The sequence below is a fragment of the Heloderma suspectum genome, chromosome 10, assembly GCF_057233095.1.
Source record: "Heloderma suspectum isolate Gila_16-S chromosome 10, 16-S_ref, whole genome shotgun sequence".
Lineage (NCBI taxonomy): Eukaryota > Metazoa > Chordata > Lepidosauria > Squamata > Helodermatidae > Heloderma > Heloderma suspectum.
In genome coordinates, this window is record NC_139467.1 from 44,003,518 (window position 1) to 44,028,744 (window position 25,227).

General features: G+C 44.4%; 1 protein-coding gene across 1 annotated transcript in view; it reads left to right on the plus strand.

The window, feature by feature from the left end:
- LOC146338216 (uncharacterized) overlaps positions 1-25,227 on the plus strand; it is a 61,737-nt gene that overhangs the window by 12,117 nt on the left and 24,393 nt on the right. Inside the window, exons 2-11 of the mRNA XM_084816136.1 lie at positions 10,097-10,161; positions 14,005-14,179; positions 16,527-16,662; positions 16,965-17,083; positions 20,239-20,379; positions 21,410-21,555; positions 23,683-23,779; positions 24,559-24,698; positions 24,838-24,960; positions 25,095-25,215. Coding sequence (XP_084672262.1) covers positions 14,102-14,179; positions 16,527-16,662; positions 16,965-17,083; positions 20,239-20,379; positions 21,410-21,555; positions 23,683-23,779; positions 24,559-24,698; positions 24,838-24,960; positions 25,095-25,215 — 1,101 coding nt within the window. The 5' untranslated portion in view covers positions 10,097-10,161; positions 14,005-14,101. The remainder of the gene's footprint in view (positions 1-10,096; positions 10,162-14,004; positions 14,180-16,526; positions 16,663-16,964; positions 17,084-20,238; positions 20,380-21,409; positions 21,556-23,682; positions 23,780-24,558; positions 24,699-24,837; positions 24,961-25,094; positions 25,216-25,227) is intronic.

Sequence of the window (25,227 nt, forward strand, 5' to 3'; positions counted from 1 at the left end):
CTCCAGCACCACAGTTCGAAAGCATCAATTCTTCGGCGCTCAGCCTTCCTTATAGTCCAGCTCTCACAGCCATACATTACTACTGGGAAAACCATAGCTTTGATTAGACGGACCTTTGTCGGCAAGGTGATGTCTCTGCTTCTTACTATGCTGTCTAGGTTTGCCATAGCTTTCCTCCCAAGGAGCAAGCGTCTTTTAATTTCATGGCTACAGTCACCGTCTGCGGTGATCTTGGAGCCCAAGAAAGTAAAATCTGTCACTGCTTCCATTTCTTCCCCTTCTATATGCCAGGAAGTGATGGGGCCAGATGCCATGATCTTAGTTTTTTTAATGTTGAGTTTCAAACCAGCTTTTGCACTCTCCTCTTTCACCCTCAACAAGAGGCTCTTGAGATCCTCTTCGCTTTCTGCCATTAGGGTGGTATCGTCTGCATATCGGAGGTTGTTGATAATTCTCCCAGCAATCTTAATTCCGACCTCTGATTCATCCAACCCGGCATTTCTCATGATGTACTCTGCATATAAGTTAAATAAGCAGGGTGACAATATGCAGCCTTGTCGTACTCCTTTCCCAATATTGAACCAATCGGTTGTTCCATGTCTGGTTCTTACTGTTGCTTCTTGACCCTCGTACAGGTTTCTCAGGAGACAGGTAAGGTGGTCTGGTACTCCCATCACTTTAAGAATTTGCCACAGTTTGTTGTGATCCACACAATCAAAGGCTTTAGCGTAGTCAATGAAGCAGAAATAGACGTTTTTCTGGAATTCTCTTGCTTTCTCCATGATGCAGCGAATATTGGCGATTTGATCTCTAGTTCCTCTGCCTCTTCGAAACCCTGCTTGTACTTCCGGTAGTTCTCGGTTCGCATACTGCTGAAGCCTAGCTTGTAGGATTTTGAGCATCACCTTGCTGGCATGTGAAATGAGCGCAATTGTGCGGTAGTTTGAACACTCTTTGGCGTTGCCCTTCTTTGGAATTGGAATGTAAACTGACCTTTTCCAGTCTTGTGGCCACTGTTGAGTGTTCCAGATTTGTTGGCATATTGACTGCAGCACTTTAACAGCATCATCTTTTAGGATTTTAAATAGCTCGGCTGGAATACTGTCATCTCCGCTAGCTTTGTTGTTACTAATGCTTCCTAAGGCCCACTTGACTTCACTCTCTAGGATGTCCGGCTCAAGTTCAGTGACCGCAGTATCATGGCTATCAGGGACATTCAGATCTTTCCTGTATAGTTCTTCTGTGTATTCTTGCCACCTCTTCTTAATCTCATCTGCTTCTGTTAGGTCCCTGCCTTCTTTGTCCTTTATCATGCCCGTCTTTGCACAAAACGTTCCCTTGAGATCTCCAATTAGGCGGTACTAATTGCTTGAGGTCATGATTTGTCCCAAAATATGGGAAAGCATCTATTCGAATTGGCTACAATGTTCTCCCCTCAGGAATTTTGGAAGGAAGATCTAATAGTATTCCATATGTGAATCATGTATGTCCATGTGGTAGTGGGGAGTTAGAACCTGTACTACATCTGTACTATTGTGCAGTTTTTAGCAGGGTGAAAGAACCAGATGTATTTATGTTTTGATTGCTCCCTCCCAAGGAAGGTCTTCAGAGTGGTTTATAGCCTTCCTGGTCATGGATACCCAATCTTATTTACTGAATCAGTTGCAAAGTTTGTATTCCAAAATATAAAGGTTTGTAAGTAATGTCTGTAGAATTTATAAGAGGTACTAGGTGTTTTAATTTTGTCTTAATCTTGTTTACATTTCTAATAATGAAGAACAAATCCTTAGGGGGCTTTCACATATTTTCAAGTTTCTTTTCTCCTCACTGTATAGAATCAAATATTTGTTTTGGAATTTGAAAGCCTGTGGACTTCTAATAAACTTGATAGTGATATTTTTTAGATATCTCCTCAAATGCCAACTTTCCCAGAAAGCCTTTGGGTCAGCCCCTTATCCCCAATAATAAATAATCCCTCCCTTGGCTGCCTTCCCCCATCAGTCTGTTTTACAGTGAAATCCTATATATGGTTTCTCAGAAAGAAACTCCACTTGGAAAAAAAAAGGTTTACTCCCATGTTAGCGTTGATAGGATTGCTGCCTACTAAATGTTAATTCTAAGCTCCTTGAGACAGGATTATGTTTACCTGATATAACTCTGCCAAAGGGCCAGGCACACTGATGATGTAATAATAGTAAAGAAATGGAACCCAGAAAAATGTATGTTTATTTCTTTTTTTAAATGTATATCCCGCCCTTCAGCAGAGCTGCTAAGATGGTTTACAAAAACAGGGAAACAAAATAAATGAAATAAATCACATTAAAAGAAAAAAAGCATTAGAAAGCCTAAGGGAATAAAACCAATTTGCCTGGGGCTGAAAGGATATCAGTGTTGGCACCAGGTAGTGTTCCCTGAGGATAGAATTCCACAAACAGGGTGCCACCATTAAGAAAGCTCTCTCACTCTCTATCTCTTGTTTCTACCCCCTTGTTTTGAATGCCCTTAATCTGCCCTCAATACATGGGCAGGTTGATATGGGAGCAGGTATTCCTTTAGTTACCTTGGTCCAAAGCCACATAACGTTTGAAGGATAAGCATCAGCAATTTGAATTGTGCTCAGAAATGGACCAGAAGTTCTTTCAGTATGGGTGAGTTATTATTGGAGGCACAGTTGTGCCTCCAATAGATAAGGCGATCAGTCAAAAAAGGATATTCTCACTAGATATTCTTGATATTCTAGTCAAGAGCCTGTCAGCAGAATTTTGAACTATGTGCCGCTTCCAAACTCTCTTTAAAGGCATGTCCATGTACAACACATTACAGTAGTCAATCCTACATGTTACTAGAGCATGGATAACTGTGGCCAGGCTAGAAATCCTGTCGAAGAAATATTGAGGTGCTTGTTGTTTATTCGGTCAGTCGCTTCCGACTCTTTGTGACTCCATGGACCAGCCCACACCAGAGCTTCCTGTCGGCCGTCGCCACCCCCAGCTCCCCCAAGGTCAAGTCTGTCACCTCCAGAATATCATCCATCCATCTTGCCCTTGGTCGGCCCCTCTTTCTTTTGCCTTCCACTTTCCCTAGCATCAGCATCTTCTCCAGGGCATCCTGTCTTCTCATGATGTGGCCAAAGTACCTCAGTTTTGCCTTTAATATCATTCCCTCAAGTGAGCAGTCTGGCTTTATTTCCTGGAGGATGGACTGGTTTGATCTTCTTGCAGTCCAAGGCACTCTCAGAATTTTCCTCCAGCACCACAGTTCAAAAGCATCTATCTTCCTTCACTCAGCCTTCCTTATGGTCCAGCTCTCGCAGCCATAGGTTATTAAGGGGAATACCATTGCTTTAACTATGTGGACCTTTGTTGTCAGTGTGATGTCTCTGCTCTTCACTATTTTATCAAGATTTGTCATTGCTGTCCTCCCAAGAAGTAAACGTCTTCTGATTTACTGGCTGCAGTCAGCGTCTGCAGTAATCTTTGCACCTAGAAAGACAAAGTCTGTCACTGCCTCCACGTTTTCTCCCTCTATTTGCCAGTTATCAATCAAGCTGGTTGCCATAATCTTGGTTTTTTTGAGGTTTAATTGCAACCCAGCTTTTGCACTTTCTTCTTTCACCTTCGTCATAAGGTTCCTCAGCTCCTCCTCGCTTTCAGCCATCAAAGTGGTATCATCTGCATATCTGAGATTGTTAATGTTTCTTCCAGCGATTTTAACTCCAGCCTTGGCTTCATCAAGCCCAGCATGTCGCATGGTGTGTTCTGCGTACAGGTTGAATAGGTAGGGTGAGAGTATACAGCCCTGCCGTACTCCTTTCCCAATCTTAAACCAGTCCATTGTTCCGTTGTCTGTTCTTACCGTTGCTACTTGGTCGTTATACAGATTCCGCAGGAGGCAGACAAGATGACTTGGTATCCCCATACCACCAAGAATTTGCCACAATTTGTTATGATCCACACAGTCAAAGGCTTTAGAATAGTCAATAAAACAGAAATAGATGTTTTTCTGAAACTCCCTGGCTTTCTCCATTATCCAGCGGATATTGGCAATTTGGTCTCTAGTTCCTCTGCCTTTTCTAAACCCAGCTTGTACATCTGGCAATTCTCGTTCCATGAATTGCTGGAGTCTACCTTGCAAGATCTTGAGCATTACCTTACTGGCATGTGAAATAAGTGCCACTGTTTGATAGTTTGAACATTCTTTGGTGCTTCCCTTTTTTGGTATGGGGATATAAGTTGATTTTTTCCAATCTGTTGGCATATGGCATGCATCACCTTGACAGCATCATCTTGTGAGATTTTAAACAGTTCAGCTGGGATACCGTCATCTCCTGCTGCCTTGTTATTAGCAATGCTTCTTAAGGCCCATTCAACCTCACTCTTCAGGATGTCTGGCTCTAGCTCACTGACCACACCGTCAAATCTATCCCCGATATTATTATCCTTCCTATACAGATCTTCCATATATTCTTGCCACCTTTTCTTGATCTCTTCTGCTTCTGTTAGGTCCTTGCCATCTTTGTTTTTGATCATACCCATTTTTGCCTGGAATTTACCTCCGATATTTCTAATTTTCTGGAAGAGGTCTCTTGTCCTTCCTATTATATTATCTTCTTCCGCTTCCGCGCATTGCTTGTTTAAAAATAATTCCTTCTCTCTTCTGGCTAACCTCTGGAATTTTGCATTTAATTGGGCATATCTCCCCCTTTCACTGTTGCCTTTTGCTTTCCTTCTTTCTTGGGCTGCTTCCAGTGTCTCAGCAGACAGCCCTCTTGCCTTCTTGGTTTTCTTTTTCTTTGGGACGTTTTTTGTTGCCGCCTCCTGAACAATGTTGCGAACTTCTGTCCATAGTTCTTCCGGGACCCTATCTACTAAATCTAGTCCCTTAAATCTATTCTTCACCTCCACTGCATATTCATGAGGAATATTAGTGAGCTCATACCTAACTGATCTGTGAGTCTTCCCTATTCTCTTGAGTCTGATTCTAAATTGTGCAATAAGAAGTTTGTGATCTGAACTACAATCAGCTCCAGGTCTTGTTTTTACCGACTGCATAGATGTCCGCCACCTTTGGCTACAAAGGATGTAGTCAGTCTGATTTCGGTGTCGACCGTCTGGTGAAGTCCATGTATAAAGTCGTCTCTTAGGTTGTTGGAAGAGAGTGTTTGTTATGCACAGTGAGTTGTCTTGGCAAAATTCTATCAGCCTATGTATGTCCTGCTTCATTTTGTTCTCCCAGACCATGCTTGCCTGTAATTCCAGGTGTCGTATGACTACCCACCTTAGCATTCCAGTCTCCTGTAATGAAAATAACATCTTTTTTTGGTGTACTATCCAGTAGGTGCTGCAGATCCTCATAGAACTGATCCGCTTCTTCAGCATCTGTGGTTGGGGCGTATATTTGGATCACTGTGATGTTAAATGGCTTACCCTGAATTCGAATTGAGATCATTCTGTCATTTTTTGGATTGTATCCAAGCACTGCTTTAGCCACTTTATTATTAATTATGAAGGCTACTCCATTTCTTCTGTGGTCCTCTTGTCCACAGTAGTAGATCTGGTGGTCATTTGATGTGAAGTGGCCCATTCCAGTCCATTTCAGTTCACTGACAACCAAAATGTCTATCTTTAATCTTGACATCTCCCCAATAACCACATCCAATTTGCCTTGGCTCATAGATCTTACATTCCAGGTTCCTATGTTGTGTTGATCTTTAGAACATCGGATTCGTCGTTCACCATCAGCACCATCGGCTGCTAGCCGTCCTTTCGGCTTTGAGCTAGCTGCGTCATCACATCTGGAGCTAGTTGAACTTATCCTCTGTTCCTCCCCAGTAGTATTTTGACCATCTTCGGACCTGGGAGTCCCATCTTCCGATGGTATACCGACATATCTCTGGTTGTACTGATCCATTTAGTTTTCATGGCAAGAATACTGGGGTGGGTTGCCGTTTCCTTCCCCAGGGATCATATTTAGTCTGACCTCTCTGCCATGACCTTCCCGTCTTGGGTGTCCCTTCACGGTTTAGCTCATGACGTCATTGAGATGCTCAAGCTCCAGCACCACGACAAGGTAGCGATCTCCTTTGCTGAAGATTGAGGTGCTGGGGTGGGCCAAATATTCCACCTCAAACGTTGGGGTTGGGGTTTGTTACAGTGCACTCAGTATGTCACAAAGGGCTCTTGACTCAATTGCTTTTGAGTGCTGTGAGCCTCTTGTCCCTGTGAGTTTAGTTCATTTGGGTTGGCATGAGCCCAGAGTGTGTTGGGAACATGGCATCTGGAGAAACTTTTGCTGTAAGTGGAGTTTTACTTTTTCCAAGAGGCTGACACGTGGAAACCACAAATCAGGGGTGTGACCCTCTTCCAGACAGAGGGCCAAATTAAATTTTTGAGAAGCTCTCAGGGTCCACATTCCAGTGGTGGGCAGGGCCAAAGATAATGGGGGTGGGACGAACAATACCAGTATATTTTATCTTAAAGAGTTTACTGCCAGTAACTAACCCTTATAGAGGTATTTAAACCTTTTAGAAAGGGAAAAACCTGTGCAAAAGCCAGTGGGGTGTCTACATGGAAACAGAATGAGAAGCGCTTTCGATATTATCTGGATTTTCATAACATTGCTTTTGGTCTGTCCCAGGCACATGAAGCAAAAAATGTAGAGTAAACACTACCTTAAAAACTGCTTTTCACAGGTCAAACTGCACTTTAATCTGCTTTACTTTGCGGTTGGATGGGCAGAATCCTGCTAGTAGAAGTGAACGTCATCCCCCCATAGATGCTGCCCAGCCAGTGAGAGGGGCCTGCTCCCGCCCCTCGCCATGCTCCACTGCTCAGGGAAGTTTAATGGAAGAGATGAGTAATGTTGGATAGTTTACGCTACACCTCTCCCCCTCCTCGCATCCACCAAGTGTGAACCAGCAATATGGAAGCCAAGGTCTGACCAATGGGCTCCTTCAGCTCCATGTATTCTTTACTGTGCGCTACATATAAAGGGGCTACTCCACTATTGTGAATGAAACAGTGCTGCTGCTATTATGAATGGGAAAAGGAGGCTACTTATTGTGCAAGCAGCCCTACTGCAAATGGAGAAAAAGAGGGAATTGCGGGGGGGGGCAGCCCCACCCCTTGACAACATCACTTGCAGGTCACAGAGGCACGCCCAGGATTTAATGGGGGACGGAACATACTGCTGCGGAACTGCTCCAGAGCCGCATTTAAGAAAAACAACAGAGTAAAAGGACTTTCCAAAAATGCACATTGTCAGGACAGATGCTGCAGGATGGCGGCAGATTGGTGACAGCATCATCTGTCACAACACTCCCAATGCTACCACCACGTTAAATTGGCTGTGTAGATTGGGCCAGGACACCACCAAACAATTGGCAGTTGGGGAAAGGGGCGACGCCAGGGGAAGGGGGCAGGGCCTTCTGGGGAAGCCCAGAGAGCTGGATTTGGCCCGCGGGCCTGAGGTTCTGCACCCCTGCTATAAGCGGTTATCTGGTGGGCCATATCCTGACTCAACCAAATGGGCACATTACTTGCACCATATGGATCTTTTAGAGAGAAAGGAATAAGGATAAGTGAGAAATGTGTGGATTTACCCAATTTGTTCCTCCCAAACGTTTAAGTGAGCTGAGACAGAGTCAGGGAATCAAAATCTGCATTTTACAAGCTTTGTGTTGCAGCTCATCTCAGGAGAAAATGTGCATGAAAAATGTGCAAATTATGGAGAAGTGTGCCCAAAAGGTATATATTTGAAGAAAGTGCTCACAAAGCTGCATTACAACGATGTAAAGTACTTGGAACAAAATCATATGCAATACATATAAGGAAAATGTGCACCAAAACTATACTAATTTCCATACAGATCATGTGCTTTTAAATCACAAACATGCAGAAATGGAACAGAACAAGCTTGGCCTTAAAAATCTGATAATCTCGGACAGAACAAGTTTGACGGATCTCTCCATCCCATGAAACACGGAGACAGGCTAGTGTAGTAGTTGGAGTGTCAAATAAGGCCCATGGAGACCCGAGGTCAAATCCTTACATAGCCATAAAATTCATCAGTTGACCTTGGGTCAGTCACTCTCAGCCTAACCTACTTCTCAGAGTTGTTGTGAGGATAATATGGTGGGAATGAAATGTTGCATGTTTGAGCTTATGGGGGGTCCTAGATCTGGAAAAGCTGAAGGTCATTAATGCATGAGGGTATCTGCGCTGAAGAAGAGGACCACTGAGATTTGCTGAGGTAGAAGTGACAGTGAGGCACAAGCTACATATGATGGCAGCACAGCTTGTGTGTTCGAATGGAGGTCATGTGTCACTGAATGTAGATGGGGCAGAGGGTTGGAGAAGGAGATGGCAGGAGCAGGTGCTGACCCCTCTCCTCCCAAGCTGCTCCCAAAAGAGAAGCAGCTGAGGGGAGGGTTGCAAGTGAGGAAAGTGGTAGATGGGGTCAGACTCAGCACTTCCTCCCCCTTGATGCATATATACTTTCAGTCTCCCCACACAGGGATTTCGGGAGTTTGGAGGCCTGTGAGTCCTGCTGTGACATCATACAGTCAGGCCTACACTGCTGCCTGTGCTCCAGCTCAGTGGGCTACTGACAAAACCACGCCAAACCACAGCAGGGAGGTTTGGGGTGGTGCATATAGGCTTCCAGAGTTGCAGTGGCTTGGGGCACATTTATTTTTTTATTGCAGAACATTTCTATACAGCTTTTCAATTGTAAAAAAAAGAAACCAAAGCAGTTCACAAGAGAAAATTATGATAAAATACGAGAAGAACAATACAAAATAAGAAAGTAATAAAATAATAAAATAGTTCATTAAAATAAGCAGCTCATCAAAATTGCTAGGGGTACTGGCGATGCTAATGGTCAGGAAAATGCCCAAGCAAACAACTGTTTCTTGTCAGTAGAAACATTCCACACTAGGAGCCTGCCTGATCTGAATGTCAAGATCATTCACATGGTAGGGGCCACAACAGAGAAGGCCCTCCTCCACACCACGGGCAAATGAACATCAGGAGGTTTCAGTACAGTGAGCAAAGCCTCCCTGTCAGAACATAAGAGACTGGGGCGGCCTATATTTGCCAGAGGCTTGGCCACCATGGGGCTTGTCTAATGCAGACAACGATAGATCAGTTGTTCTTCATTTATTGTAAAGTTTTATGTTGGAAGTTGCCTTGAGAGGGTTTTACTTCAAAATGTAGCCTAAAAATATTTTAAATAAATAAAGAAGGCAATTACATGCAAATTTACAAACCATGTAATGCCTTAGAAAATTTAAGATAAACGGTACACAGTGATGAGTGATGTTAAACTCCTCCGAGTGGTACCGACTTGTGTTGATGGAGAAGCTTGATGCTGTGAGAAATGGGGCAGCCACAGCATGTACTGTCTGTTCCACTCCCAGTCCTCTGACTACCCAGCCGTCTCTTCATAGAATAGTCATAGAACAGTAGGGTTGGAAGGGGCCTATAAGACCATCAAGTCCAACTTCTATCAGCTGTGTGGCTGCTTCATCTCTCAGTGCACTGGGGAATGTTCAGCTTACCCTGTGGATCTCTAGACTGCAACCATTTGCTACTGCAATTGTCATGGTTGCAGTGGGAAGCATCACATTTTCCTGGCAGCTCAACACCACAGTCAGGAAAAGTAATACCACTTTCTAGGGAAAGATGTGTTAGCTGCATCAATGTGGTCTGGATTCCCCACACCTTCCCCAGGAACATATTGGTATCAACTGCATGTTCCTTCTTCAAAATCTAATTTGTCTGGCAAGGTCTGCCAAATCTAGAAACTCCCTGCTCCAAGTCCGTAAACCCCCCCGACACAGAGAGCACTTCACTCTCCTGTAATAACAAGGGTGTTTGCTGTCAACTGAGAGGAAGATTCTTAACTTCAGTCAAAAAGATACTGAGTAAGAACTGGAAGGCTGGAAGAAGAGGTGTCAGGATAGACAATGTTTTCTGGCCAGGAATGTACCAGAAAGGCTCCTCACTCGGGGCCCTCACAGCAGAACAGCTGGGATGCCCTCTTTGCATTTTTCACTCTCTGACCCGCCTGGTTCTTTGCTCTCTCTTATTCACAGACTGAGTTCAACGAGGACGCCATTTCGGTGATCAACCTCGGAGAGGAAATAGATGTCTCTGAGAGGTAACACCTTGCAAGTTTCCTACCATCTCCATGTACTCAAAGCCAGAGTTTGGGTTTCTAAGACTGTCCTGCTTTGACTTTTACAGAAGGGAACCAGACTTGGAGGAACAAGGGAGTACGGTCTGGCACCTTTGGAAAAGCAGACCATGTTCCACTCAGAAACCATTTTCTTGTCAGTCCCAACAAATTGCCTCTTCTGCAATCTGATCCTTGCTCTCGATCCTCTTCTGTGACCTTAGAAGGTCACTCTTGGGCTGTGTGATGAAGTCCCTTGGGAGCAGCAAAGTGTCAGTGACTGGGTTCAACAACATGACAATCCACACACTCAGGGTTAAGTATGGGTTGAGTGTGGGTTGCCATTGAACCATGGGTTGTTGTGTTCTGTGAACCCAGCTGTGCTAATAAACCATGGTTAGTTAACCATGAATAAGCCACAAAGAGAACCCATGGTTTGTTAGGTTGTGAACTGTGGGTTGTTTGCGGTTAACAAACTATGGTTTGTTAGCATGTTTGGGTTGACACAATACAACCCATATTTCAACGATAACCCACATTCAACCCATACTCAACACTGAGTGTGGGTTCTTGGGTTGTGTGAACCCAGCCTTTGAAAAGTTCTGAGTCTCAGCACCTTCACCAAACAACAAGTATCAAGATTTGAGGATGAGTTTAGGTGATAGATTGGGAATGGTGGCAAATTTCCTGGCTTTTTCTTGTTATAGAAGGAGAGTCTCAACATAATGTGTGTGAGGACATCTTGCTGGTTAGAGCAGGAGAAGGGAGTGCACAGCTGCTTGTTCTGCCCTGCTCTTGGAGCAAACATGTGCATTTTTGCTTCAGCTACACTGTACTCAAGCCCTGCTCAGGTGTTTGCCTAAATGCATGAGAGCTTACACTGGGTTCAGGGATGGGGTTGTGCATTCTGGCTTTACCTTTTAAATCTTTTTTTTTTTTTTTTACAAAACCTGAACTAAAACCTGGACTTTTAATTTGGATCCAGGACTATGCCTTGACTTTAGTTTATGACTGGAATTTAAAGACCTAATACTGAGTCTAATCTGAGCTTGAATGGAAACCCAAGCCTACAATTTTCTTTATAAGCAGACTTTTCCCTTAGCTAGGGCTTTCTTCACACGGAGCTTTTATCCTGCGATTGAGATTGCTCCTTCACGGAAGTTTGCAGACTCTTTACATGACGCCGTGAACCTCCAAGGCAACTCCTGCACTAAATGCCCTTTGTTCCACTTTTAAATAGATTGCAGAGGGCATCTCTACACCACTCTAAAATCCTGCATTTAAAACAGGCTTTCTACGTCCGTTTTAAATGCAGGATCACAACAACTCCCTTTTCACTTGCTTCCCTTTCCCCCTCCTTCTTCCCATATCTGAGTCTTCCATTATCTTTCATCAATCTCGCTCCTCTTCTTGCTGCTTTTCCTCTTTTCACAGAGGAAACTCAAGTGGAACACAATGGGGTAATTTGATAGCTCATTATCTGTGATCTATTTAAAAAGAGAACAAAGGGCATTTAGTGCAGAAGACACCTTGGACGTTCACAGCATCATATAAAGAGCCTGCAAACTTCCATGAAGGAGCAATCTCAATCGCAGGATAAAAGCTCCATGTGAAGCCAATTAATGAGCTATCACATTACCCCATTGTGTTCTGCTTGAGTTCCCTCCATGAAAAGAGGGAAAGTGGCAAGAAGAGGAGCAAGATCAATGAAAGATAATGGAAGACTCAGATATGGGGAGAAATAGGGGGAAAGGGGTGAGTGAAAAGGAAGAGTGTGAAAAAGGGAGTTGTTGGGCATCTCTACACCAGCCTAAAATCCTGCATTTAAAATGGGGCTTTCTGCTTCCGTTTTAAAAGCAGGATCACAACGACTCCCTTTTTCATGCGCTTCCTTTCCCCCCTGTGCTTTCCCCCAGCTTCTCCCCGTATCTGAGTCTTCCATTATCTTTTATTGATCTCGAGCCTCTTCTTGCCACTTTTCTTCTTTTCACAGAAGGAACTCAAGCAGAACACAGTGGGGTAATTTGATAGCTCATTATCTACAATCTATTTAAAAAGAGAACAAAGGGCATTTAGTGCAGGAGATGCCTTGGAGGTTCAGGGTGTCATGTAAAGAGCCCACGAACTTCCGTGAAGGAGCAATCTCAATCTCAGGATAAAAGCTCCGTGTGAAGAAAGCTGTTATGATCCTGCATTTAAAATGGAAGCAGAAAGCCCCATTTTAAATGCAGGATTTTAGGCTGGTGTAGAGATGCCCCGGTCCGCACTGTGGCCCTTGTCAGTGTAAAGCTATATATTAGTTTTTTTCTAATCCCCTTTTCAAAAGTTGGGTTTAGTTGAAGTATCTGGTTGAGGTTTTCTGCAGTGTCTCAGGCTTCTCTGCTACAGCAGGGTGCAGTTTCTGCAGGATTTTCACTCCCTCCCACCCTGGATTTAGCTCCCAAATTGTAAGTTTCAAAGGGAGCAATTCTATTGGATTGGCAGTTGCCTTCGACCCCGGGGGTGACTGCCTATCCAATGCAGGGCGGGAAGAGTGGGGAGGAGTAGATCTCTTCCTTACTCCTCCCACCCTGCTTTCGCAGCTAGACTGCCGATTTCAGCTGTCTAGCCACGGGACCTCAGAGCGCGGGAAGCAGCGGCCAGACAACACATAGGAAGTGTCGTACCGGCATTTCTGACCTCCCTGCCCCCAGGAACACCCCATTTTCCCTACTCTGCACTGCTCTTACAAGCACAGAGCGTGGGGCCAATCCACGCTGCCTACGGGGTGGTGCGGGAGGGGGTTGGGGTCAGTTCCAGGCTCCGAGGTCGGTTCCTAGGAACTGACCAATCCTATGGCCATCCAGCCACTGACTTGCAGCCACAAGATTGCACCCTAAAAGATTCAGTTCTGCTCCCTTTCCTCCTTCTCCTCCAGAACCCATTTATGTGATGGTGTGTTAGGGGAGAGGGGGGAGCTTTAGAAAAATATTGTCCCATTTCCTATAATTCTGGAAAAGGCAAGGTCTGCTCCATTTTAAAATAAACCACTTGACCAATGCTGATTATTCAGAGATAAGACAGTTTTGTGTCTTTGTATGCTACCTATCTGATTTCTCCCCTGCCCTTTATCCCTAATTTCAATAAAGCATCTTCATTTAGAAGCTGTATATCTCTGATATCACAGAGAATGTTCCCTTGCATGCCAGATTGTTCTTTCATGCTAGACCCTTTGCCCAAGGGAAGACAAGAGGAAAAGAGGCTGAATTTGCTCAATGGTGACTGAGAAATTAGGAGGTAGTTATGCCCTCAAACGAGAACATTAAATTGCATCCCTTGGAATTCCTCTCACTCAGGAGTTGGGGTGAATTAAGAGGTGGTGGAGAAGTAAGGAGAAAACCTTGCCTTCAGGATCCAGGAGCTTCTCTGAGATAATATCTTTTAGGGTGCAATCCTATAAATGTTTACACAGAAAATATCCTACAACTCCCAGCATTCCCCAGCCAGCCATGCTAGCTAGGCAATGCTGGGTGCTGTAGGATGCTTTTCTATCTAACATGCATAGGATTGCACCCTTAAACATGCTATCATGTATTTGCACATAGCCACAAGGATCTATTGCAGAAAATGGGGAATGGAGTGGGAGGCTTTGATGCTCTTAGGATCAAAGGATTTGATGCTCTTAGGAAGGAATCTAGGGCACTTAATTCAGCATCATTAGCTGATAGAAATTGGTCATATACATTTGCCTCAAGTTTTCACTTCTTGGGCAGGGGCCAATTTTCTTCCAGTGATAAGAAACCTGAAGAATGAAGAACTTTCCCCCTCCCCATTCTTCTCTTTATTCAGAGAGCAGCAGTCTTCTGAGGCGGCAGCTCCATCAGTCCTCCCAGAAGACTTACAACAACACCAGCTGCACCATCATCTCAGCAGTGCCATTGCTGAGATGATGAGCAGGGACATCATGATCCGGGCGAGGGCACTGCGAGGATTATCCTGCATTTTCAGCAAAGTGCAGGATCATGTGAGTTACTCAAGGGAGTCATTGAGACAAAATAGCACTGCCAAAGGTTCACAGCTGCCCCTTCCAGGCCCTTCATGCAAGACCCCCAACATGCAATAAGGAATCATAAGGCATAGAACTTATGTAGACTTTTAGAGCCATCAGAGCTCTTTACATTGTTTCCAAAACAACCCTGCAAGATAGTTCAGTATTATGATCTTCACCATATTGGTTGAGCCTGAGCGAGAGAAGCTTACCAGAGACTCCTTCATGAGATCATGGTCTAGGCTAGATTTGAACCGGGCCCCCTCTCTCCTTCTGTCATTCTCCTTTTCTTAAAAAAAGAAAAGGTGCTGCTGCTTCAGCACCTCACCGTACACAGGAGGTTGACCCCTTTGCAGTTCTAATGCCATGGATGGCCTCTCATGGAGAAGCATCCACATGCCTAGTATTGAGTTGGATTCCAAATTGCTCAGGTAGCTAGGCAATGTGAAACCTCCCATGAAGAGAACACTCCGGATCTTTCATGTGTGTCTGGTAGGGTTGCACTGCCAGCATAATTTAAAATAATGATCTCCCGCTACTGTCTATGAGGGTCTGTACTGGTAATATTCAAGTACAGGTGGGATCCATGGAACATCTGTTCTGTAATTTCTGTGCTGGAGCTCATCAGGAAAGGATTGCTCCTTTCATGGCCAAACTGCCAGGAAGATCAGCTCAATTTTACCTTACATATTTCCTGACAGACAAAATCCCATGGGTATCATTAGCAGTGGGGCCAGGTTTTCATCAGGGGCAGTTAACTACCTGACACTGGAAGGATGTTTCCAGGGTATTACTCCAGGCTATTTTGATGTTTGGTATACCTGTATATATATCATCAGAGAAGAGGAGATGCCCAGGCCGGGGAGCTCGCACCATCAGCTCCTGAAGAGACCATCATGGGCCTGAGAAGATTGTGGGGGTAGCCCCTCCCCCAGCTTCCCTGGTCTATGTAAGACCCATGTGCCCTGCGGGAAGGCAGAAGAAGGGGAGAAGCCCAGGCCAAGGAACTCTTGAAGAGACCTTCAGTCAGCCCCCCAAAATAGATTTTGGTGTCTGCTTGGTTTTTTTCAGGGCGGGGGGACATTGGGGGGTAACATTATGGTAACATTATTACTTTGTTTCAAAAGTGTAAAGTGGCAAAAAGATGGTATAGAAATGTATTAAATAATAAATAAATTGTATATCAGAGCTATGTATCTCACCTATGCCACTATACTTTGCTTTGTATCTATAATATTGGGTCTTGTTTGGTTTTATTTCTTCTCTGTTGACCACATTAAATAAATGAATGAATTTTAAATCAGAGAACTTAAGGGATAGAAATTTCTTACAAACATACTTTACCGCCACAGAATCAAACAGAAGAGTTACAAAGTTAAAGAGCTTAATACATACACTAGAACACAATATAGTAAAAGCTTAGCAATGTCAGAAAAATATTCTGAACAGCTTTAAAGCAGTCATAACGATTTTAAAGATTTTAAGGAGCATGTCTTTAATCAGGATCTCACAGCAGTAGTTTTCTAAGCTCCTCCATTCAATAAATGAAGACTGAGGAGCAGAGCTTAGCTTCCTAATTCTATGGGTAAAAAGACTCACATTTACACCTTAAACTCTCATAAGTCAGCACCAGTAAACTGAAAAAAAAATCAATATATTAAAATTTAAGGCAAAAACCCAGACAAAGAATACTTACTTCCTTTTTTTTCCTCAGCAGAATAGACTGCTCTAGTGCCAAAACAAGCCTCTTGACCTTTGATCATGTTTAAATTTCCTTCCTTTTTATAATCCACTACTTTGAAATGTATTTCTTCTTAAAATATTTCCCTCATCTTTATTTGTCTCAGCGTCATAAGCAAGAATACTTCCGGTAATATTTTTACTAGTTATACATCTAGTCCTAAGTACCACTTTGAATCTAAGGCATTGTTTCAGCCTGTAATCCTCTCTGTGTGATGAAGGCAACACCTTAAGTTCAGAAAGTAAAAGCTTACCAATGCAGCAGGATACTTGGAGTGCAAGATTTTAAAAAATGGAGGAAGGTAAAATATAAGTAGGCCCAAAGATGTCAGAATACAAGCGAATCAAGCAAGAATGCAAAGGTTTCTGGGATGAGAATGAATTAAACAACGGGAAAAATAGCAAATTAAGGGTGCACCCCTGGGCATGTAAGGGCCCTCAAACTTCCATGAGTAACCAATATCAACAGCAGGATAACAGCTCCGTGTGAAGACGCCCCCAGAAGGCCACAAGTTGCCTACCCCTGAGGTGGATGATGGGCCTTTCCTCCCAGCAGGAACTAATTCCTGTCTCCTTTCCTCAGCCTTTGGTGCAGCTGCCTTTGCTCGGACAGCTGTCGATGGCCTTATGCCTCTGTGCGTTGGACACTGAGGCAGGCTGTGAGGAGGATGCAACTGCTGTCCTCTGTCAGCTCCTCCCCATCATGCGCCGCAATGAAGGTAAGACTGAAAGGAACTTGGGCAGTTGCCAGCAAGAATGACTAACCCTCCCTCCATCTAGAATGGGACCCAGTGGGCTTAGATTCTCCTGGATTTCAGAAATGTCAATTGGAAGGTTCTGGCAGGGATGCTGATCCTCTCAGCCCACCACTGGTAGCATCCATTGCCACATCAGTTCCCAAACTGATCAGAAATAGCATGGTGGGACTCAGATCCTCACAAGGATCGGCACCAGGGAGGAGGTGCTGTTAAGGGGAAGGATGGAAGGAGTGAGATCCAGTGCTTCATCCTTTGCATTGCAGACCTTCTGCTGCATACCAGCTGGGGCCATGAGCACATCAAACGGGCTCTCGTGGTCCTGAAGAGCAGTGATGGAGCAGTCCCATCCCTCTTCAGGAACAATTGTCACCATCTAGCTGTGGTAAGTTAGCATCACACAGGGCAAAGCACCTCCTGAGCCATGAGTGTCTGTGAGACCGTAAACCTCTTCTAAAGCTATCTGGTTTTTCTCTGCACCTGCATCATTCTGAGTTCAGGGAAGGTTGAGAAGATTGGCTGAGAACTACCTCACCATGATCATTTGAAATCTACACCCCCAGGCAGCAGTGCAAAACTGGCCATGCCAGGCCAGAGTGACCCAAGAGAAAATGTTCACCTGCCTTCAGAAAAGATGGTTTTAGACCCTCAAGTTACTCCACTTGGAAGGGACTTCCATGTCTACCACTGAGAATTCTGCATCAGGCAAAGCTGAATGATGCGATGCATATCACATACGTATGTGAGGAAAGCCTCTTTGCATTGTTTCTGTATATGCAAAACAAGGTGTTTTTAACAACTGACTTTGCAGAATGTATTTTTTTAGTTTGTAATGGGGAAGATCAAGGAGGCGAAGCCACTCCCCCAAAGACTGGAAACCTTCCTCAGCCATGTTCTGGCATCTGAGGATCTATCTACACGGCACCGCTTTCAACCTCCACTCTGTCGTAACTCCGCAGCATTGCAGCTGCAAATTAGCTTCTGCTGTGGTACACGCACATTTTACTGTGGACTTCTCCAATGGAAAATTCCTCTGTGTGCTGACACATAGCTGTCGAAGCGAAGTAAGCTGCAGCAGTCGTGCTGCCTTTTTTTTTTTTAACCATTATATTTAAATGCGCAGCTGTGCAACCACGTGAGTGTGGGGGTGCGACACTGTGGGTTTTAGTGGCTGTTTTGTATTTTAGGGGTTCTTTTGTGTCTGTCTGGTCCTCGTCTGGCAGTTCTCCAGCCAGAGACTCTCGCGATGGTTTGCCAAGGCCTGTGCCCTTGAGAGGTACATGCCTACCCATCATTCCAAAATGGTGGCTGGAGCGAAGTTGGTCCTGGACCTTCTGCTTCCCCGAGACCCGCCGGCCCTTGGCCACTGACTCCAAAGCAATCATTGTGAAGATATGAAGCTGTGTAGGTGTGCAAACGTGTGGTTGTAGAAATGAGCATGCTTCCCCATGCCTCTGTAACTGTGCAGCCCTGAAGGAATGGGGAGGATTGAAGGGACATCACAGAGTGACACAAGCACTAGGCACGCCTACTGCGTGCTCACCACAAAATGCAAAGTTGCTTCGGGGAAGGGGCAGACAGTTCGCAACCGTGGGAAACCCAGAGCAAACCAAAAACATTGCAGCAAAACGCGTCTTTGGAAATCCGCATTTTCTGGGTGAGAACCACAGTTAGGCTGCAAAGTGGTGATTGCGTCATGTGTTCTGAAGGACCTCGAACTGCAGCAGCCCCACAGTAAATGGCTCAGGTAGATGGGGCCCTAAGATTTCAGCAGGGGTTCTCATGCACATTCATGTTGCAGCTACAGTTTTACAGCCATAATGGCTAGAGACTTGCTTTTGTTTAAAAAAAGGACAGAGAGTGAGCAAAGTGCTAAATTCTGTGCCCAGTAGTGCCTTTTGCAACTTTGGGGAACATTATCTGCTGCTGATGAACCCACTAAAGTCCAAAGCTGCAGAGTTCCAACTGGAAGGGATCCATTCTGTGCCCTAGCAGATGACATGACCAGAGAGCATCTGGAACAGGGCTTCTTCCAAAGATCCTAAGGAGTGTATTATGTTCACATGGAAGAAGGAGCAACCTTAGGTACATTGGATCCAGCCCCTTGAATTGTGCTCAGAACTGAATGGGCACCCAATCCAAACAACAGAGCAGATGTCTTACATGTGCTGGGCCCCAATATCTATTTATCTTGACACATTCTCCATGGGGAAAAATTGCCTGCCATAATAGCCACCTCCTTAACTCTATTACGGCCTGGCCTGTTTTGCTTACCCCCTTCTTCTAGTTTCCCTCAACATATCATTTTTAAAGCTCTTATCAACTCCATTTTACAGGACTTAAAATACAGAAGTTGCTTGCTGCATGTCACATTCTTACCACACTGGCTGATGTTGCATGCCAGGCATCAGATCTGCTGAATGTTCTAAAAAGCATTAGAGGTTAAATGCAGATACCAAATATTCAATTGTATTCAGAGAACCTTCACTATGGGTGCTTCTAAATGAGGCTTTTATCGCATTCAATTCATGGAATTTTTCAGGCAGTCCAGACAACATCATTTTCCAGTTGTAGACCTCCTGTTTTCCTACCACTTCTTCCATCTTTTTTCTTACTACAGCAAATCCATTAAGTAAGAAAAGATGGAATAGCTGCACAATGCCTTCTGGTTGTTGGTGCTAGGGCTCTTCCATCTAGAAGCACCCTATATCAACAATCAGAGAAGAGAACACAGAGAATACTGTGCAACAAGTTCATTTCAGCTCTACTTTGGACTATAAGCAGTGTCATGTCCATTCATGGTTCTGTAAACAGAGGCTGGGAGCCAAAGAAGCGTACAACAAACTCCAGATGCCCAAGTAAGCATTTGGCCTCTGCTTTTGAAACAGTATTTAGAAATAAAGTGTACCAAATTGTTTCAAAAGCATAACATAGATGACTGTGAAGTTGCTGTGAAGTGGATTGGGCAAATTCATGGCCATTAACCATGAAACCAACATAAGAATGCCTTTTAACTGACTGATTTCTTGTGAATTTGCTGTTATGAGCTTGTGTTTAATAGTTCTACACTTGGTTTTCCAGTTGCTGCTGTTTTATGTTTTCTCCTTTTTTACCTTCTCAGCTACTTTGGGCCTTTTCTTTTAAATGGACAAGCAGCATAAATGTACCTGGAGATAAACATGATGGTAAACCTCCATGTTCAGAGGCAATATACTTCTGAGTACGAAATGCTGGGAAAAGATATTAAGGGGCTGCTTTTCCTTTCTGATCTGCTCCTGAGTTTCTCTGAAGTGTCAGGCCAGCTTATGGTGGAACAGATGATTCTTTGGCCTGATCCAGCAGAGCCATTCTTGTGTCTTAAGTGAGCTGCTCTCTTTTTGCTTCATATAAAGCAGTTCTATGAGCAAATCCATGGGAACATCGCTTGCCTTCCCCAGACCAGGGCTCTTTCTCCACTCTTTTGGCCCAGGTGGTCTGACCAGGGGGTGGCGTATGCACTCCAGCAGTGCTCTCATTCACATGCTTTGTCTGCTGTTTCAGGTGTTCGGTGGGTTTTTGCCCAGTGAAGAGCTTCTTGAGGCCATGCAGTTCCTGGCTGGACCAGCAGAAGACAGCTTTGAGTTTTCAGATATTTACCATCTTGTCCGAAAACTCATCATGATCAGCGGCAATGCTGTCCAGGTAGGCTTCTGCGAGGATAATAGAGAAGGATCTTAGTCTGGGCCTTGATCTTAGTCTTCCCTGGGCTGGCACACCCATCACTGTGAACATGGCTCCCACAACCCTCCCATGAACAGCTCAGCAGCCATCTCTTCCCCACAACGTCTCCCTCGCACAGCACTATGTCGTGACGCAGCATCATGACATGATGTTGTCCTGGTGCATTGTTAGACAAAAAAAGGCGGCCAAGTGGGCCTGTTTAACTCAGCACTAATTTGTATACTTCAAGGGCATAACACATTTATAGAACACCAGACTGTTATACCTTAAAGATGCAGCAGTTTTAAGAATGACAATAACAAAAGAAAAATAAATAGATTTTAAAGTCCTTGTTTAGACCAAACTTGGTAGAATTATGTCATCCTGCTGACCCAGGTTCCCCGAGAAACCTAATTCAATACTGGCCTCTGTCAGTCTTGTAAATTCTCACCCATAATTTTTCCAATAAGCCTTAGGAGGAGTCAATGCCACTGTCTTTCTTGTGTCCTGCATTTTTGGATGCCATTCTCCTTCAGAAGTAGTATTTGTGATTTCCAGGATCCGAACATTTGGTCCACCAGAAACAAAAGACAGCCACACAAGATGTAATATTAAGTATGAACCACCAGGAAAGTTTTTGCCAGGCATTAAATGAGGGCTCTGGGGTGGGTTTTTTTTTAACTGAGATCTCTAGATGACTTGAGTCAAAAATGGCTCAAACTTTACAGACCCAACATTAGCACAGCTGCCCCACAGAGACAACATGCTTGATCAGGGACCTGATAATGCCAGAACAAGAACCACAGCAACATGTTCAGGAAACATTTGGGTATGAGGGAGTTTCCCAGCATTGTAAGCTGCATGCATAAGCTAGAGTCTTTCCCCACAACTCTCTGTGATGAAAGCAGGAGTTATGGGGTGCTCTTACCTCCACCCAGCCTAGGATGGCAAGATCTATTCAACTAGCCCTGCTTCCAAGTTCCAGATAAGACACATTATTCTTCTTTGATAGGTGGAAGAGCTTCTTGACATTCTATTCCAGGGCAGCAGGAGGAGGAGAACCGCAGAAAATAAAAGCCTGGCAGTACTGGCCATTGCGGCGGTTGCCGTCAGCCATCTTGAGGAGGTGCTTGATTTCCTCCTCAAGGATAGTTTCAGGTAGGGGACACATGCCCATTTGGCTGAAGCACTGGGATCCATGGGGCTTGCTCAGAAAAACCTCTTTCTTCCTAGTGTTGGTGATTCAGCTTCTTGGGGTAGATGCAGAAGCCTTTTCGCTCTGCTTTATCTGCTGGACAGCAGTCACTTAGTGAAACGGGAGACCATTTCTGGTAGGTCCCATCAAGAGGCAGCCTTGCGCTGGATCTGGTTCCTGTGGAAGTATTAGCTGACCTTGGCAGCCCTACCAACCTTACAGCAAGGTATGGTTAAATGTTTGGTGAAGGTTTCAGTTAAGGAAAAGAAAAATGTGTTCAAGTGGTAGTAAATCAGGTATTCCACATCTTTCACGTTACAACTCTGTTTTGGTTTTGAAGTAACAGACAAGAAATATAAAAAATACATATTTGTATGTAATGTATCTGATGGCATGTACTCCATAACTGTGACAATTTTACTGCTAGATGGTGCCAAGATTATTCTGTAACTAACTAACACACATGACAGGATCAGTTTGAGAGGGGGGAAAGCTCTAATCCTTATGACTTCGTAAAGAAAAAAGAAAATAATGTTTATATGTCTGTAAGCTTGTTGGAGAAGAGAAAAATAGTCTATAAAAATACAAACCAGAACACTCTCAACAGTGAGTTGGAGAGCCAGGAAGAGGAACAGGCCATTAGTCTATGGCAGGGGTGGGCAGAGGGTAGATCTCCAGATTTTTGGACTTCAACTCCCAGGAGCCCCTGCCAGCATGGTCAATGGTCATGAATGCTGGGAGCTGAAGTCAAAAAGATCTGGAGATCTACCTTCTGCCCACCTCTGGTCTATGGGGTATCTTAAAGTTTTATTCCATCTTCTGTGCTTTTTAACTTCTACATGAAACCACTGGGGAAAGTCATTCAGAGGTTTCAGGTAAAATGTCATCAATATGCTGATGACACACAGCTCTTTTGCACATTTCAGGCTACTGATCTATGGGAGGCTGTGGAACTCCTGAACAGGTCTTCAGAGATTGTTTTGGGATGGACAAGGGTGAACAAACTGAAACTTAATCCAGACAAGAAGATGGACTGTACTTAGGAAAGTCAGTGTATTTGGATAGAGCTATTTAACCAGTTCTAGATGTGGCTGCATTTCCGGGGGATAGGAGAACCAGGGATGCTTGAGCTCACTGAAACTCTCTGAATTACTACCTGTTTTTCAGTTCATTTGAAAGGGAAAAGTGCAAAGTTTCCAAAGTTGTGCATTTTTTAAAGTGTGCATTTTGCAAACACAAATGCAAGTTCTGAAATTTGTGAACGTTTTTGGAGAACATACACTCCAGCTTGCATTCGGGGTTGCGGACAGGGCATTTTTGAGTGATCTGAGAACTGGAACAAATTCTTATACATCCCTAAAATTTCCCCTGGAAGACCACATTCATGGTCTGGGAGTTCTCCTGAACATGGGGCTACCTGTGGAGGTGGAGGTGGCTGCAGTGGCCAAGAGTGCTTTTTATCAGCTGAGGCTGGAGCACCAGATACAGCTCTGTCTGGATACAGCAGAGCTCACCTGAGTTACTCATGCTCTGGTTAGATATCTGCTTTGGTTAGACTAGACTTCTGCAATGTGCTTTACATGGGGCTGCCTTTTGAAGACAGTTTGGAAGATTCAGCTAGTGCAGAATGCAGCAGCCCAAGTGTTCAGAACATATGTAACCCCAGCTGTATGGCTGCTTATTTACTTCCAGGTTCAATTTGAAGTGCTGATGTTGCCCTAACAAACTCAGAATGGGTTGGGACCTAGTTATTCGAACTGTCTGCCCCTGTACCAACTTGCCCAATCTTTAAGAGCTGCTATGGGGCCCTGGTCTTTTTTGGTAGAGGTTGGCTCTTGAGTTTCCTGCTGATGTTGTCACCTCTTTCTTAGTGGGCTGGCTTTGAACTCTTAATTTGTGAATGGTGTGAATCTGAGCATTATAAATGTGAATGTTTTACGCTGCTCTTATTGTATGTTAGTATTTTTAGTTTAATCTGTAAGCTGCTTTGGAAGAATTTGTCTGGAGAATAAAGATCCTCCTGCCTATAGAGAAGCTGCCCATCCCTATTCTAAGGGATCTAACACTTTCTTCTGCCTCTCAATTCACAGCAACCACCAAAAGATCTGGCTGGCTGTCTTTGACTCCGTCAATCTACATCAGTTGGTCCAGCCTCTCCTGAGGAAGATGGAGTCCAAGACAGTGGGGGTGAGAATAAAGAGGCTTTCTTACACTTAAAGCTGAACCAAAGTATTCATCCCAGGCTTTTTCACTGGTTGCATGGGTGGGGCAAAAACAGCCCCTAGAGAATGTAATGCAATTAGTGGGGGGGGGCAGCCACCCCCCCCCAACAATGCCCCCAAGAACAATGCAATGTCGTGGTGTATTGTCATTGAGTGCTTCTCTTCTGCTCTAATGCTGATCTGCTGATGGAATGCTGCTGATCTGCACTCCCTCTGTCTGAAGCAGTGGCAACATGTTTTTAATGCAATTGCCCCGCTCCAAAAAAGCACCTCATCAGGACTGGGAAACTAAATCTCCCCCTGAATTTGGCACCCCTCAAAAGTCACTGAAATCTCCCTATTTTTCCCAAGTCACATGTGAAAGGGGGATATTTGGCACTGCTCTGTTTACAGTACCCTTCCCCCATCATCCTATCCATGGGGGGTTTATGCCTTTCACCCACAAGTAGAGAACAGGCAAAGAATTTGCAAAATTCATGTGAAAAAAAACTGATCCTGAAAAAACTTAGCTTTCATTTTCAAAACACAATGTGAAATATTGTTGCAGTGTGAAATATAATAGGATCCAAACTTGTGGGTAGTTAACACCAAATAAATTTTGGGGAAGGTTCAAGCCCAACCCCTGCTTTGGGGAGAGTAGTGCGGAGAGTGGCAATTACACACACAGAGCAACTCATCATTCAGTGTGTGGTGTCCTGAGCAGAACAAAAAGGGAAGTTACATCTCTGTTTCCCTTTCTTCTAGCAAGCTGCAACAGAAGCCATACATCACCTCCTCCCCATTGAAGCCTTCAAGTCTGCAGTGAAGGAGCAATTTCCAGAGCTGCTCCTCAACTTGCTATGGCAGATCTCTGCCTCATTTGAAGTTGAGGAACACTCTGAGTGGTGAGGAGCATCCCATTAAGTGGTCATTCTCAACCCTGCTACCCTTTGAACTGGAGATCCTATAGGCTGAACATGCGATGGTGTCCATGCAAAACACCGAGCTACGTCATCACCCACCCCCATTTTCCTTTGTTTACAGGGACACCATCCAAACATTGGAGCTCCTTTTGATCATTAGTGGGGCATGGAAAGACAAAGCACCCTTCTGGTGGCAGCTCCGCAGTCCTGGCCGGTTCTGGAAGGGGGTCTCCAACTTAATGAGGTAAGGGAGAGATTGCTTTTTTCTAAGCAGATGGGGAGTAAGCAGTGCATGGATCTGAGCATGCATCTCTTTCTCTTGCACTGCTTTGGGTGATGCCCTTTCCTTCATTCAAGAGGTCCTCCTATCTGTTACAGGAATCTCATCTGCTATGGCCCCTGGTTCTGGATCCCTAGGGCTGTTGATTACATTACTGAAATCTTGGCCAGCAAAGAACATACAGGCTTGTATGAAGTTGCGGTAGCCACTTACATTGAGGTAAGGGCTACT